Source organism: Balaenoptera acutorostrata, chromosome 4 (genome assembly GCF_949987535.1).
Source record: "Balaenoptera acutorostrata chromosome 4, mBalAcu1.1, whole genome shotgun sequence".
NCBI classification, from domain to species: domain Eukaryota; kingdom Metazoa; phylum Chordata; class Mammalia; order Artiodactyla; family Balaenopteridae; genus Balaenoptera; species Balaenoptera acutorostrata.
The window spans coordinates 105,941,803-105,957,918 of NC_080067.1; the positions used below are offsets into that span (position 1 = coordinate 105,941,803).

The following is a 16,116-nucleotide window of genomic DNA, read 5'->3' on the forward strand; positions in this document are numbered from 1 at the left end:
GAATGAATAGGAATATTAGAAAATACAATTTCATGGTACCAGGTGCTACAAGTGACACAGCACACATTTACAGTACCAAAATGTTTAAAGGCTATTGTAAATTGATGCTCTAACTCCTAATTTAAGCATAAAAAGTTCAGCCATTTATATGCTTTGTTCCAACTACACTATGCTTTCATATATTTGGATGTTTATTGTCACATTATTTTTAGAATAGTCTTTGGCATTAAGCTGGCACAGGCGTGATAGTAATAACATTCATCGACATGAAGTTTCACATATTTTCTTCTGAAAAACATGTAATTAAAGGGATGTAATTCAACTGTGACTTTTATGGTTTAAAACCAGATATTGGTGGATAAACGTAATTCACTTTTTTTCCACTATTGAATATAAAATGAACGTGATGTGGTTTAATTGTGCTCTTATACCCCAGCACAAACATAACTACACAAAACACAATTTACAAGAAAAGTGTGCTAATAAAACACAACTCTCATTATTAATATATAACTAGCATAAGGTAAAATGCCATCTTTACTAGATTTATAATTTGAGTACATAAATATTTAAAAGATCCCTTTAATTTTTTAAATTAATATTTGCTTTGCATTTGTTCAAGGAAAATCTTCAAATGACACACATTGCTTTTGAAATGCTGATATGCACTTATATGTATTATTTAAATACTCATATTTGTGAGGTATATCCAGATTTTTTTTAATGGTGAAAATTAAAAATATTTTTAGCCACTAGAAAAAACAGACCAAGAAGTAACAGAAAAACAATTTTAAAACTCTTAGTGACATCTTCTGAAATATATTATAATAATAATAGATAACATTATGGAGACCTTAATATGTGCCAGACATTATCTAGGAGTTTTAGCTCTATTAGTTATTCACTACAATAAAGTCACAATGATTATAGGAAGTAGTTATTGCCTATTCTTGACCTTGTTTTGTGGATGCCAGGGATCCTTGAATATTCTCTTTTGCTTAAACGCTTTATCCAAACCCCCAGCAAATCCCGTTGGCTCTATGTTCAAAATACATCACAGAATCTACCATTTTCCATCAGCTCAACCGCAACTATCCTAATCTAAGCCACCATCATCTCCTTACCTGGCTTATTGCAAAAGCCTCCTGATTTCCCTGCATCCATCTGTACCTCACTATAGTCTCTTCTCAATACAACAACCAGAGCAATCCTTTTAAAACATAATCAGATTATGTTGTGCCTCTCCTCCAAACCCTACAATGGCTTTCTGTCTTACCCAGAGAAAACTCAAAGTCATTTCAGTGGCCTACAAGATCCTATCTCAGTGGTTTTCCAACCTGGATGCATACTGGACTCAAATGAGGGAACTTTAAATAAATATTGATGCATGTGTCCCACCCCAAGAAATTCTGCTTTAATTCATGTGGGGTGCAGTCTGGAACCTGGGATTGTTAAAAGCTCTCTAAACTGAATGATTATAATGTGCAGCCAAGGTTGAGAACCATTTCCCTCTACGATTTGATCCCCTTTCTGCCTCCATCCACTCTCTGACTTCAGCTCCTACTGTCCTTCCCCTTGCATACTCCATTCTAGCCATAATGATAGGGTGACTGCTATATTTTATCATCCCTACTGCAGAGTAAAAGGGTCATTATTAATAATTATGAAGAGATAATAGGCATGACTTAGCACTGATCTAGGAAAAACAAGCATATAGTCATTGAGCATAAAGACTTAATTTGCTGTTCTACAGGTATAAAGTGCTCCCACCTCAGGGCACTGGCACTTTCTGTTTTTACTCTCTGGGTTCTTTTCCCCCTGGTACCCACTTGGTTTGTTCCCTCACCTTCTTCCCATCTTTACTCACATGCCTCTTTTCAGTGAGACCTTCCCTGTCCACTCAACTTAATATCGAAACCCAATCTCACTTCCACTTCTACTTCTCCCGTTTTATTCTTCTCTACTATCTGATGTACCATATATTTTGTTGAATTCTTTATTTCTCTTCCCACTAGATTTTTAATTTCTATTTTGATTGCTTCTGTATTCCAAGCTCCAGAATAGTGCCTGGCCTACTATAGTTTGTCAACACATATGTGTGCAAAAAATAAATGAGTGATGAATGATTTATCAGCCGTTTAACACTGGGCCAGTTACCTAATTTGCTTTGCATCAGTTTCCTCACTGGTAAAGAGGGGATAATAGTAACACCTACCTCATAACGTGGTTGTAAGCACTAGGTGTTTACCTAGTGCTTACCATGCTTAAGGCATGGGATTGGAATAATGCCTGACTCAGAGAGAGCACACATAAATGTTAGCTGCATTAGTTAATTAAAGATACCCATCTTCATTTTTACTTTAGCTACTGACTCCTAGACCACACCTGGAAATTGTCATCCCTGAAATTACCTCACTTCAGAAATCCTAAATGTCAATCTAGGGTGTTGGTAAACTGACTCTGAAGAAAAATAAAGCAAACAAGCTCTGATGTGTAGCATTTGCCAATTTCTGTGGTGTAAATACTCCCATCATGGCCAATTTCAAGTGACAACCTATTTAACAACCAGCTCCCCAAATTCCTGACTATTTAATCAACATCTCTTACAAGCTGGTACGATCTGGCTCGAACAAACCACTGCCAATATCCTACTTTCTGGCCACGTTCTTTTCCTTAGCTCTCCCACCTTCAGACACAGCTATACTTGCTCTTCTACCTAATAAAGACTTCCAGCCCATAACGGCCTAACGGCCTCTTTATTTCTAGCCTAATGGCCTCTTTATTGCCTCCTTTGTCTAACCTGGCTTCACTGGTTGCTTACTTGAACTACCATCCCAATTCCCCTGTAGTACTCTTGTTCTATTGTACCTGTTCTACAAACAACAGCCTCTTTTATCTCCAGTCTTACATTGCGGAGGGGAGGGGAGCGGTCAATCGTTCCTGCAGGAAATCACAGAAGTATGCACACCACTGCCAAAACACTCATGTTCTCCAGCATCAGCTGGAAGTCAGCAGAACTAGTTAATCATTTTATTTTCTCTAGGACCAAAGATGGGGACTGACAGGAGTGGAGGAAGAGTGCCTGTAACGAATACAAATTATTGAGCCAGCAGTCCAGAAGATCCTCCTCCTGGCCACTTACATTGTATACCATTAAAATCCCTGGTAAAGACTTTTAGCTGGTTACCCTTGCAGGGGTCCTGAAAGATCTGTGTTCCTGGAGTAGAACCTGATCCTGATGGTCCTTTTTTTTTTTTTCTCATCAGCAATTTATCTTTTTAACTTCAGCAATTACTCTAAGCATTCGCCTTCAATGAAGTTTTGTCCTCAAACTCCCACATAAACTTTCCTCCTACTTTGCATAGAAATACAATAGCATGAGGTATCATTTTCTTAAATTTAATGCATGTTCCTCGTAAATCCCTCTAGATCCACAACACACAGCTCCTTCAAGTCTTGGAAAATGTGGAGGCTTCTGCTACTCAAAGTTAATCCTTCACCAGGGTCCTTGATTTTGTACCTTCCCATCTCCTGAGATATTTTGCCTTACCAGTTTAACAGTATTTTCTTTGATTTCCTAGCCCTCAGTGTATAAATTGTCTAAACTATTTTCTATCTTAAAAAATACCCTTGATTTTTCTTTTGGTCTACTAGCATCTGATTTATCTCTTGCCTTGCCATCTCACCCACTTTTCACCTAAAAATTGGTCTCCACCTGCCAATTCTATCTATATTTCAGTCTCATTTTGCCCTCTACAGTCTGGCTTCTGCCTGGGACCAACCCATTAAAAGTGCTCTTGTTGAGATCTTGGAGGGCCTCTTAAGTGCTAAATGCCATAGATGTCTAGTCTCTGCCTTACTCATAGATATCATATAGATGTCATAGTCTCTGTCTTCCAGAATTTCTCTGCGGCACTTAATACAACTGCTTGTTTGCTCCTGCCTGAAATGCTCTATTCTCTTAGGTTTGGGATGCCATGGCCTCCTCTCCCTCCTTGCTTGTCTTTCGCCTCTCATGGATGGAGATGCCATCCATGCTGCTTCCTCAGGTTGGTATGCCACAGAGTTCCAACCTTGTTCAATTCCTTTCCTTTGTCTAACATTTCTTCCTGGAAAATATCACGGTTTGGGTTTAATAACCACTTTTATTCTACCAACTCCCAAATCTTTAACTTTAGTCAAGATTTTCCTGTTGAGTTTCAGATATATCTTTCTAATTTTGTCTGGACACTTTCACCGCATGTTCCATAGGCATCTCAAAGGTAACAAGACCCAAATTAAACTCATCATCTTCTCCCAGTTACCAGCCCATCCTTTTCCTCCTCTGTATCTTTATGTCAGTTGGTAGCACTACCTTCCACATATTCCTCTTGCTCTCAAACATCCTTTCCTGAGTGTGCTTTTGGCTATGGTTTCCTTACTCAACCTGATTCTGTTGGCAGTTTCCTTACACAACCTGATTCTGTTTGCTTTTGTCTTTACTAATTTCTCCAATTTTTTTCTTGTTATTATTTCTGGATGACACTTTCTCGCTTGCTTATGTGATTGTGCTTTATAAGTAACGTATGTATATCTTTTTCTCTTATGTCAAAGGTTTTGAGATGGGAGCAGGAGGTTGCAGCATGAACACAATATACCCTCTAGAACTGAAACCAGTGGTGTTGTATTTTTGTATAACTGAGTTTTGTGATATAATAAACAAATCCACATTCAACAAACGTTATAAAATAAAGGAATAAATTGTTTGTGCTTGACACATGATATCTCAAATTTTTTAAGTAATTTATAACTATTTTTATTTGGATTGCTAGTTAATATTGCTATAAAAATGGAGGTCCAAAGATTTAGGGATAAGCAGTTGCCAGGTAAGTGCTACCACAAGAAGTGTTGATGAAATCCATATGTATAGATGGAGAGAGACTGTACAGGGATAATGGTCAAGACTGCATTCATTCACACTAGTGTATTTCCTTGGAAAGGTTAGGCAAACCTGCACATCAGTGAGGTCATATCTTCTGGGCAGTTAGCCTGATGCTCTGCTTGCTAAGTCAGGTTGCATTTTATTTTAAAATTTAAAACACATACATACTTATATACCTACCCACTCCCCTTTTCCACACGTACGTGCACATATTCACACACATACACACTTACACACAAACATACTTACTTAACCACGCCACCCTCTCCCTGCTAATATATATCCGGAGGAATGTCCACAAGGATCCAAACAGTAGATTTATGAATTTGGTGCAATATCACAGCCAGCCAACCACTGCCGCTGGCACTGGATTGTAATCTTGTACTTCGTTTGCTACCACTCCGTCATATAAAACAGTGAATTGAAGTGATTTTCAAGTAGTGTGGGAGACCGAGGGAAATCTTTTCCGGCTCCAGTAAGCACAGAACGCTATTAATGTGCCACGGATGGCTCCCCTACTCTGCCGTGCACTTAGCCCTTCCTCCTCTCTGTGCTAACAGAAGCTGCCATTATCAAATTCTAAAGCAGGAGTTTGAAAAATGACTTCGTTTTTCAGAATTTGTGGGCTATATATATATTTATATATTTTATTTCTGCTGGCCGTGGGGAGTTGAATATCTGCTATTGACATAAAGTTTATAAAGCACTTTGAGCTTCTGGGATATAAGAGATATGATTACAAAGAAAGTAAGAATCCTATAGAAGAGTAAAAAGGGAGTATTGGCCCTATGTTTTTTTTATCCCATTCATATGATTTCTATTTTAATAGAAATTCTATGTGAGGAGGGGACCCAAGACCCCATGGGGAGATGGTAGTGGACTTATAAGAAGTAATAAGTAATTTAATAAAAAGATAGAATTCAAAGTGTATGAGAACATGGTTTTTGGATTCAGAGACTTGAGTTTCAATCCTCACTCCACCCTTTACAATGTGTCAGGCATTATTCTATATGCTTTACAATAATCAACTCAATCCTTATAACAATTGTACGAGGTGGATACAGTTAATATTCCCACTTTATAGATGAGTAAACAGAGGCACAGAGAAGTTAGTCACTTGCTCAAGTCGTAAGGTCACACAGCGGCAGAGCCAAGATGAACTGAGATAATATATGTTAAGATTCTCATAGTATTAGGAGTGGTAGCCACCATTATTTGAACATTTATTCTTTCCCAGATTGTATTGTGTCTAACCTACATGGTGCATAAGAGCTGAAAAATATTTGTTTTAAAATCTTAGATCATGAAACATACCACTTATAAACATGTAGTAGGATGTTTATAAGTAAATATTTTACTTATAACATATTATCTTTTCTTTATAACATGTTTTAATTGATTGATGATTCAGCAGGATAAAAAGTATATCTGAAGCTAACATTTCTCTCCTGATTTGCTTGTGGCAGTCATTTGATCCATTTTTCAGCAGCAATTTAAATGAGCATCTGTTACATTATTTGCCATTATATTCAGCTCTAGGATATAGTGGATAAAAAATCCTATCTGAAGCGCCATTAGATAATAAGTCATTTTGATATGTAGCTGATAAAAATGAGTTTCTGGATAAACATAATGGAAGGGCATAAGTATATATGCATTTCAAGTATCATAGGTGGTCCTGAAAAAGTATCCTAAAGTAATTTAGCACATTTACAGGGGAAATGGATACAAGCTATAAAATAACATTCTGAGAATGGCTACAGAAAAGAACAAATAGTTCACGTCCCTAAACACCTATGAATTTCATTTTGCCTTAAAGAGTGTACTTGGTTGAGGGTATGCATTCTGTGAAGAGTACTGCTCGATAATAACTCGACAATTTTGCTGAATTCAGCTTCTGGCATTGAATCTGGACACCAAGTCCAGTCACAGTATAAATATACTATCACTGCTAATATTGAGAGCAGTTGGAAGAAGAGGGCATGGAATCAAGAAAAATAAATGAAAATGAGATCAAGGGAGAGAGGTAAGATGCACACAGAACTTGTCCAAATAACACTGAGCAAAAAATGAAGTGAAGAAAGAATGCTTGAGATTGTTTATTCCCATAAAAAATGAAGAAAAACATATAACACATTTCAAATAGCAGAAGTCCAGTCATTTTATAAGTAAGAAAATTGGCTATGTCTCTGTAGGTAAATATATATTAAGGAATACAGTGACATGCACATATGTGACCTCTGCTGGGTTGCAAAATACTCCAGTGACTTTTAAAATATTTCTGTTTTTTCCACTATCAGTGAATATTTTTGTAGCATACATTGGCTTTTTAAATGTTAAAAATATTATAAACACATTTTGAATTATAACTTCATGGTACCTTCTCAGCTGTGTTATTCTGTACCACTATATAAAACAAATGATTTTTGTATATACCATACTTTCAAGGATAAGTCACTTAAAAAGAGTGCTTTAAAAATTTTTGTTCTAAAATAAATCTCAGCCAGAGTTTCATTCTTTCTCTTTTTGTTTTCTAAATAGTCAGCCAATGAACTTAAGAAGGACAAAGCTGATAAAATCCATTTTCTGATATGAACTTGAGTCATTATTGGTAAATATACATCAATTTAAAGGGATGTAAATTGGTAAATATACATCAATTTAAAGGGATGTAAATATACATCAATTTAAAGGGTTAAATTATAGATAATGCGTAAAATATCCTACTAAATAGTTAAATGTGATAAAGCAAAATGAAACTCAGTTGCTTCACACAGGCTATGTGAAGCTACTGAATTTCATTTAATCTCTTTCTTCATAACATCACTTGAAATATGTATATATTAATATGGCAAGTGAATTTATAGGAGAAATCAATTATATTATCATGTGTATATATTCCCCCCCCCCTCTTAGTAACACTCTAATGTATCACAGTATCAGAGAAACACACCCTAGAGAAAATCCTGCTATTCTTCATGGAAAAATCCATGAATAACATTATGCAAAAATTAATTTATGATAAATGTTTTAAATCTAGAACTCAGAATAGCTTATTTAAATGCCATCAGAAAAGAACACCTCACCCGTAGAAAGGAGTCTAGGGACCCATTCTCCATATATTCCACCACAATCATTACTGGTCTGCCTGCAAAGAGAGCAAGAGAACACACGAGAATTACAGCAGTTACAGAAATATGTGCTGCAGTTAGAGTTTTCCAGCTGTGGCAGCTAAATTATTTGTATTTTATTAATAGGAACTTCATTTTCCAACACGCTTCTATAAACACATTAAACATACACATTTCTCCATTTCTTTATAGCATTATTTCCTTTGAGTTCGTAAAAAGAACATGAATTACAATATGAATTACTAAGTAATTAAGCATTTCCTTTTCTAAAGCCCTGCAATCACTTGTTCAGATTATGCTCTTTTTGTCCTGAGCTTTTCCTTAAAAGGCAATCAACAAGCTGAAGTCAGGGTTTAAGCAGTTACTGTAGCTGCTTTGGCAGTTGTGGTACGTCTCCTCCAATGATGCAGTAATTATGGCTGAATTACATTAGACCAGGCATTTCTGAAATATTCTTAAGGCAAAGCAGAAAGGAGAAATTCATGAATTCTCTTTAAGAAATTATAAACCATCAGTCATAGTCTACTTTTAAGGGCTTTTAAGTAGAAAAAGTCAGTAGATTGATGAATGCTACAAAGTTGGTGAGACCTGTAGTAGTTCTTGATCATCTCTTTATTGGACATAGATTAGATCAACAGAACAATGTTGGCAGTACATGAAAAATAAGTAACTCTGATTTCATAGTCTAGTGCAGAAGCTAAAATCAGAAACTGAACATCATTTATTTCTTTTTTATCATATCTATTTGCAATTGCTACAGTTCCCAATACACCTCTATTAGGTAGAATATTTGACATAAGTAACTGATTTGTTTCAAAGAAAAGAATCTATTTGTTCTGCTCAATTGCCCGATTTTAAAAGATAAAGTCATTTTAGGGAGGGAAAATGATATTTATCTGAAATAAACATGTATGACATATTTACTTTTTACTTCTATACTTCTCACTTCTCATTGGAATTTTTAGCAATTCAATCTGCACTGTGCACAGAGTTTTTCCTCATGAGCACAAAGAATATCTGAAAATAAATTATGTGCACCAATGACGGAAATATTAGATCTCATATTGTAATTCATGTCCCTTTTATGAACCCAGAGCCTTGAGGGTTACAAAGGGTGACTGGAACAAATTAGTACAAAGTCTGCAAATACTAGATTTTACACTTGAATCTGTTATTTTAAAGAAAGATGTGCTAAAGGTTAAATGTAGCAATAAAGTTCCCAATTTATCATGCATAGAATTAGAACCCAAAGAAGTTTTCCATTTTGGCAAATTTCTATAATGTTCCTAAAAGTCATTAATTTCACCCAAATACAGATTAAAAAAAACTATATCAGAAAATATTGAGGTCAAATGAACTGTCAGCCCTACTGTAGGCAGGGATCTAGAAGATCCGGGTTTTCAATCTGAAAGTTTGTCATGAAATCTTTTATTTGGCCATGGGTTTCAGAGAGCTTGGAGACAGGAGCTTGATGCAAATGCTTGGTTAGCAAGGTAGGGAAAAATAAAAATTATGAGTCCACTATTCCAGTTTGAATGATAATGGATTATGGATGTTAAGGGGAAAATTTGGGTTATTTCAATGACTGCCCAGGTTCTTTCATAATCACACCTTTTCAATCTATCTTGACCATTGCTGTCAGAGAAACATATTTAGTTTTCTAAAAATATATTTTAAAATATATTAAAAAAACCCCTGACATTCCCTAGGAATACTATTATTATCCCTGTTACACAGATAGAGAAATTGAGGCATAGTAAATTAAACTACTTGCCCCAAATCAAATAGCTACTAAGTGGCTGTATCAAGCAGTCTGTCTCAGAGTTTAAGCTCTTAACCTTTATGCCAAAGGTGCCTCTCAGAGATGATTTATAGATCAGAACTGTGAGACCCATGCTGTTAGGCAATCCTCTCCAGTGATGGACCTCTTCTCTCCTAACTAACCTTATCATCTACTGCCTCATCAACTGTCGTTATCACCTATACTTATTCAATCCTGTCTCCTTCTGCCTTTCCTTTTGGTATTCCCCTGCCAGGATTATCTCACAACTTGCTTCTTTCCCTAATCACACTCACATCTCCCTAGAATTTATACACTGCACCTCCTCCATGAAAGTCTCCCACAGCCATTTCCTATGGTTGCACTCCCATCACATCTACTGTCTGCATTATGAAATGTGTGCCTGGTTTTGTATTAGGTTGTTTTTTTCCCTCATCTTCCCACAGATGCTTTGTATCCCCATTCACTGGGTTTCTCAAGGTCATCTCCCATAGAGCTGAGCAGAGTAGGTGCTTCATAGAAACAAGTTGATTTTTCCCATCGGTTTCACAATTCCTAAGAGAGTAACACTGAAGTACTTCAGCAAGATCCTAATCTATGTGAATACTTTGAAATTAGTGCTATCTGTATCTCCTTGGGAGATACTTTATACAACCTTAAAATTCATCAGTGACAAGTTTCATCTTCTCATTGAAGATAATAGAGTCAAATGAAGACTCCCCCCGTTTCTTGTAAATTAAAACTTTCACACCTGAGCTCTGAGTCTTTTGTATTTTGTTCAGTAGCATCATTTGAAAGCAAGTGTTATTAAACTAAGAAGTTGTTTTTTTTGGAATATCGCTGGTATCTAACCTGTAATTTGTTTCCTAGTGGTTTTCTACAGGGAAGTTAGATACGCTGTGAAGATTACAAGCTTACAGTCCATGATTACATTTTATAATCAAGAAAGTAGATAAGTATGAGGGAAATTATGAAAGGATGATATTCTTCAAATATGTGGTTAGGTGTGAGAAGTCTATTGGTAACAGTGCTTTTTCTGCATTATTTTTAAATATGTAAAAATTATATATTGCATTTTTGCTCTTAGAAAATACATTTGGATGTGATTCTCTTTTTTTTTTTATATTTTCAAAATATTTCAGCTTATTTCCATTTTTACTGTTTTAGCCAGTTACCCTAAGTGCCTCATGTCACAGGATTCGCTTAGTATTTGCATTGTACTGGAATCAACGGACAGGCTCCAGGATTCTTAAATGTTAGTCAAGTCTCAAAATCCCCAGATCTTTTTTAGAAGCCTCATCAGTTGAAGAGATCTTCAAAAATACTTTTACAAGTCACACAAAAAGTGAAGTTCTTTGGTTTTCCTTCATGAATAGCCCAGAAATTGTTATGGATATTTTAAACTGCATTAGAATCAAGATTCGATAAGAAATCACTTATATTCTGAACGCAATGAATCACAAAATGCCATATCATCTTTTTCTGTTATAGAGAACAATAATTTTCTTTAACTGGGACTTTTATAGCCTATTAACAAATGAATCTTTTTCAAATTTGCAGCTTCTCAATACTTATGATGATTTTGATATAGGTATTGAGAAACCAGATAATGATAAGGCTATTCTTGTGTTGTTGTTAAAGGAAACAAAAGAGAGGTATTCTTTAAATGTTCCAGGGAAATTCTGGGGAAAATATTTTGTGAGTGAAACAGTTGCCCACCTTTTTTTGGCCTCAGAGAAGACTCTGAAAGGAGATGACAGACTCAACATTTTCACGTAAGTAATGAGTTTGTGCTGGATGTAGTGTTTTGTATCAGTTTGGCAATTTCTAATGTGTAGTCAGTAATATCAAGAATCCAAACAAATCTCAACAACCCCAAAACTCTATCACAGATTTAAATCAATCTAGTTTATTTAATGTTATAACACGTCTATATTTTGTCTAATAGGTAACAAAATTTATGGTAATAATTTGGATTGACAGGTTGCCTGTATTTTCTTCCTCCCAAGTTGTAATTCAGGACTTTTTGAGCCAGTTATTTAATTTATTTCTACTCCCTGTTTCTGCTGTACTGATAGTGAACTATAATTATAATCTCAAATGGATTTCATAATAAATGAAATAGTTTTCTTATCCCTCTAAGGCATTCAAGAGATATGGATGACACAAATTTGAACAAATTTATATATTAAATAATTATTTTGATTCACAAGAGCTAAAATTGGAGGATTGTTTTCCTCTTAACACTGTTGCCCGATGATTATCAGATCACGTCCCAAATGAATCTTATTCTCAGTGAATTCAAATACAAACTTAAAAAGATTTCCCTTGAACCTTCTTTTCCTCCTCTATTTCTGTTTTGGTTAAGACACCACCATCCATCTAATTACCCAGGTTTGAAACTCTATTGTAATATTGGATTTCCCACTTAATCAAACCCTTATTAGTCCATAAGTTGTTAAGTGGTGCTGATTCTATACAAAACCTATTAACACTGTCCACATTCTGCCTTTGTTTTCTCTTGACGTATTACAGTAATCGTTTACTGGTTGTACCTGTTAATGCTTGTATAATCATTATTTTAAACATTCAGTGATATAGCAGATATACATATTTAAATGCCTACTATGCATCAAGTACTCTTCTGGTTTCTGGAGAAACATCCTCAATCAATACAAGATCCTGCTCTCATGGAGTGTATAATGGAAAGGGGAATAGAAATAAGTAAACAATTACTATAAAGGACTAATGTCTCATCCCTCCTTTAAAGACTGCTTTACATATTGTATTGTTTTCTTCAGGATTAAGGTCTAAGCTGCTTGGCAATTACATTCCTTCACAATCTTTCCTCTACCTTTGTTTCCATTGTCATCTTTTACAGCCCCAGTTCCCCACCTCCTGTTTTTCAAATTCTCGAGGGGACTCCCTAAGTACGACTTTACTTGGACCTTCCTCTTCTCTTTGGAAGACTGCTTTCTCACTGTCTTCATTTGGTAAAATCATATACTTACATATAAAAAAAGGAACTTAAATACCATCTCCACCGGTCAATTCTCCCGTGAATCACTTTTTGTTTTAGGATGACTTGATGGTTTACTTTTTCTTCCATTTACATCTTAAACAATTGTATAACACTTATTAGGTATGGCATTGATACTAACTACAAAGGTGTCTGCCTTCCACTCTAAAATGCTGCTGAGGTCAGGACTGGTGCTTAATGCTTCCCTGTAAGTTCACTAGCTACATATAGCACAGAATGAGGCACAGAGGAGGTACTCAATTTAATTTTTTTTGACTGGAATGCCAGAAGGAACACACAAATAAAGATGTTTTCTAAGGCTAATTCTAGCCCTAGAGCAGAGTTACTGAAAAAGCAGAATGGCAAATCAATAGACTTTAATCCCAAATTACTTGTAGTATAAAATATATGGTTTTGAGGAAAAAAAACAATTCCAATTCTAGCTATGCTACCTGCATGATCTTGGGCAAGTTATTTTAGCTCTTTCAGTTTTTGCATCTATAAAATGAGGATAATATTACATACTATATGTGATTTTTCAAAGGAGTAGATGAAAAAACGTATAATTGACACAGAGTCTGGCAATAGTTGTCGTTCAAAAATGTTGGTGAACCTTTGCTTTCTTTCCCTTTTGGGTGTAGTTATCTGCTTCCCCTTTCTTATTACAATTGTTCACTATGTAGAAAAAAATAGTTTTATAAAAATGGATCATTTCCATATTTTATTGTACTTTGGCATTGACATAAAGATTCTTTTATATCTTATGGCAAAGTAAAAATAAATGCTATTTACATGTTTTATATGATACAGTTAATTCCTGGTTTTATCACTGAAATCCTTGTGTCCCAGGCAAACTGGGATGGTTTATTACCTTACGCCTTGTGTGCTCAGCACAGTGCAGTGAGAAGATGTGGGATTAGAGTCAGATAGCATGCTATTGAAGACTCTTCCACTTTGGGCAAGCGACCTTTCATAACTCACTGACCTCACTGCTTCAGTCTCCCCATTTGTACACTATATACATTCCTCATTTGTATATTTTTATATAATAATAATACCTCCTCCATCTCATGAGATAGATTAAGTCACCGTAGAGGAGGTGTTAATCCACCTTCTCCATCGAGTGAGGTGTGGGATTAAGTGAGATAATGAGTTTACAACACAGAGAATAGTACCTGATACTATAAACATCAAACCATCCAATAACAGCTTAAAGAACAAATGAGTAAATGTGAGTATTATATCTTACCTTACTGACTAGATGTTGAATCCTAAGCTAAGAAGTATTTTTCAGAGTGAAGAAGGTTCACTACTGAAAATGACTAAGATCAATATATTTAGGAATTTTCCTGTCTCAAAGGTCCACTTAAATTCTTTACACCTGAAATCAACAGGCTTGAAGTTGCTTTAAAGAACAAGATGGTTTCTCCTAGAGTAAAATAATCAAAACGGGTATTTTCTTATGTTAAATATCATACTATAATATAGAGTTTCTTAGAAATAGCTTCTGTAGGAAGTAGATTCTTATTCTTATCTAAAAAGCCATCTTGTGTCTTCTGTACTCTATTTACAGATTTGGACCTCTACCAATATACCTTAGGTTACTCTGGAATTGATTTTAACCTTAGAACTATTTGAAACCCCTAAATCTATATAATATTTATTGTTAATTTGGTTCCATGCTTTCTCTTAATTTCTTTATTTTGCTTCTTAAATTCAGAAGTGAGCCAAATAACCTTGGATTAATGCTGAAGAATAATTATTTTATTCTGTGATAAAACAGTTGAGCAGAAATTAGGAGGGTTGATTTGCATTTATGAAAACAGTGGCACTTCTAGATTTGCTTTAGAGTAAATCTAAGATGTGAGGCTAAAGAAATGAAACATAATTTTCCTGACAGTTCCAGAAAGCAGTGGCATACGTCTGTACCAATTAACTTCAGTAATATTCAGTACTGTCCTTTTTCTACTGGAAATTACATATGGGCAGAAAGATTTCTCCTTAACTAGAAGTGTCTTGTTGGCAATGAAAGTTACTGCCAAAGATGTCTGATGTTAGACTGTGGTTTTCAACATAAGACACTAACCATATTGCAAAATTTTAATAACATATGAGTTTTTAAGAATGGCTTTCTTGATTTTTTACTACATCCACATGTATAAAAGTCATATGTGATAATGATCAAATTAAAAGCACATGTCTTGAAATTAGTTGATTTATGACTTTTAGATTTCCAGTTATTATGAAAGAAATAATTGATTATACAATAATCTATAGTTTAATTACCACTAGGTAGCAATGAATAATGAACATATCAGAGAATCCTCATGACTTGAAATACTCTGAAATGTTCAAAACATAAACATGAAACAGGAAATATGTGCTAAGTTTTTCAAGACCACATTAAACTGCATGTCAAATAAATAATTTTATGCCACTTTTGTTCTTGGTTTCTATCTGTGAAAAGTTTTTGTGTGGGTAATTAAAAAATAGATACTACATCTAAATCAGCACATATATAATAATAACTGACTTAAAAAATAAGTGTTTCAGTGTGCCAGGCATTGTTCTAAGGGCTTTACATGGGCTAACTCATTTAATCTTCACTCCAACCCCTGTGGTGAGTATAGTCACTAGTTCAATTTAACAGATAAGATTATGGATGTACTGAGGGTTTAAGGAACTTGTCCAAGGATACACACTGGGCAATTGGCAGAGCCAGGGCTTGAAGCCAGGCAATCTGGCTCCAGAGTCTGAATGCTTGTCCATCTTGTCATACCCCCAGATAATACTTGGGTCTCCACTAGTAATTTAGAGTACATGAAGCATTACCCCAAATCTCTGTGCCTCATCTTGGAAACACATCTTGGAAAGCCATTATAGACTGGGCATTGTGTTGCTGCCAAAGATGTTTTGTCCTTGAGAAGTTCTAGGATTTTAAAGCTCCATAAAGCCTTATGATAATCTATATAAACAGGAAATGTGTGCTAAGGAAACTTGCTGGAATAGCCTTTAGATTTTGCTTTCCCCATCGCTTAAACATCAGTTTATGATAATGATCTTAAGTTTCCTATACAAAGGAACGCTTTCAGAAAGAGTCCTGAAGCTTTGGGAAGAAAGTGTCATATTTTCCAAGAGTGTTTCAAATGTTGTGCTTTACTTCTGGCTTCAAAAGTGTGTTGTGATTACATAAATGATCAAATATTCAGCCTTTTGGTCTTTTGTATTATTCACTAATCAAAAGAAAATCAACAGAAAATTTAAA

General features: G+C 35.1%; 1 protein-coding gene across 1 annotated transcript in view; it reads right to left on the reverse strand.

Moving 5' to 3' along the window:
* The window catches only part of EPHA6 (EPH receptor A6), an 868,715-nt gene that overhangs the window by 123,068 nt on the left and 729,531 nt on the right, over positions 1 to 16,116 (reverse strand). The window contains exon 13 of the mRNA XM_057546076.1: positions 8,008 to 8,069. Coding sequence (XP_057402059.1) covers positions 8,008 to 8,069 — 62 coding nt within the window. The remainder of the gene's footprint in view (positions 1 to 8,007; positions 8,070 to 16,116) is intronic.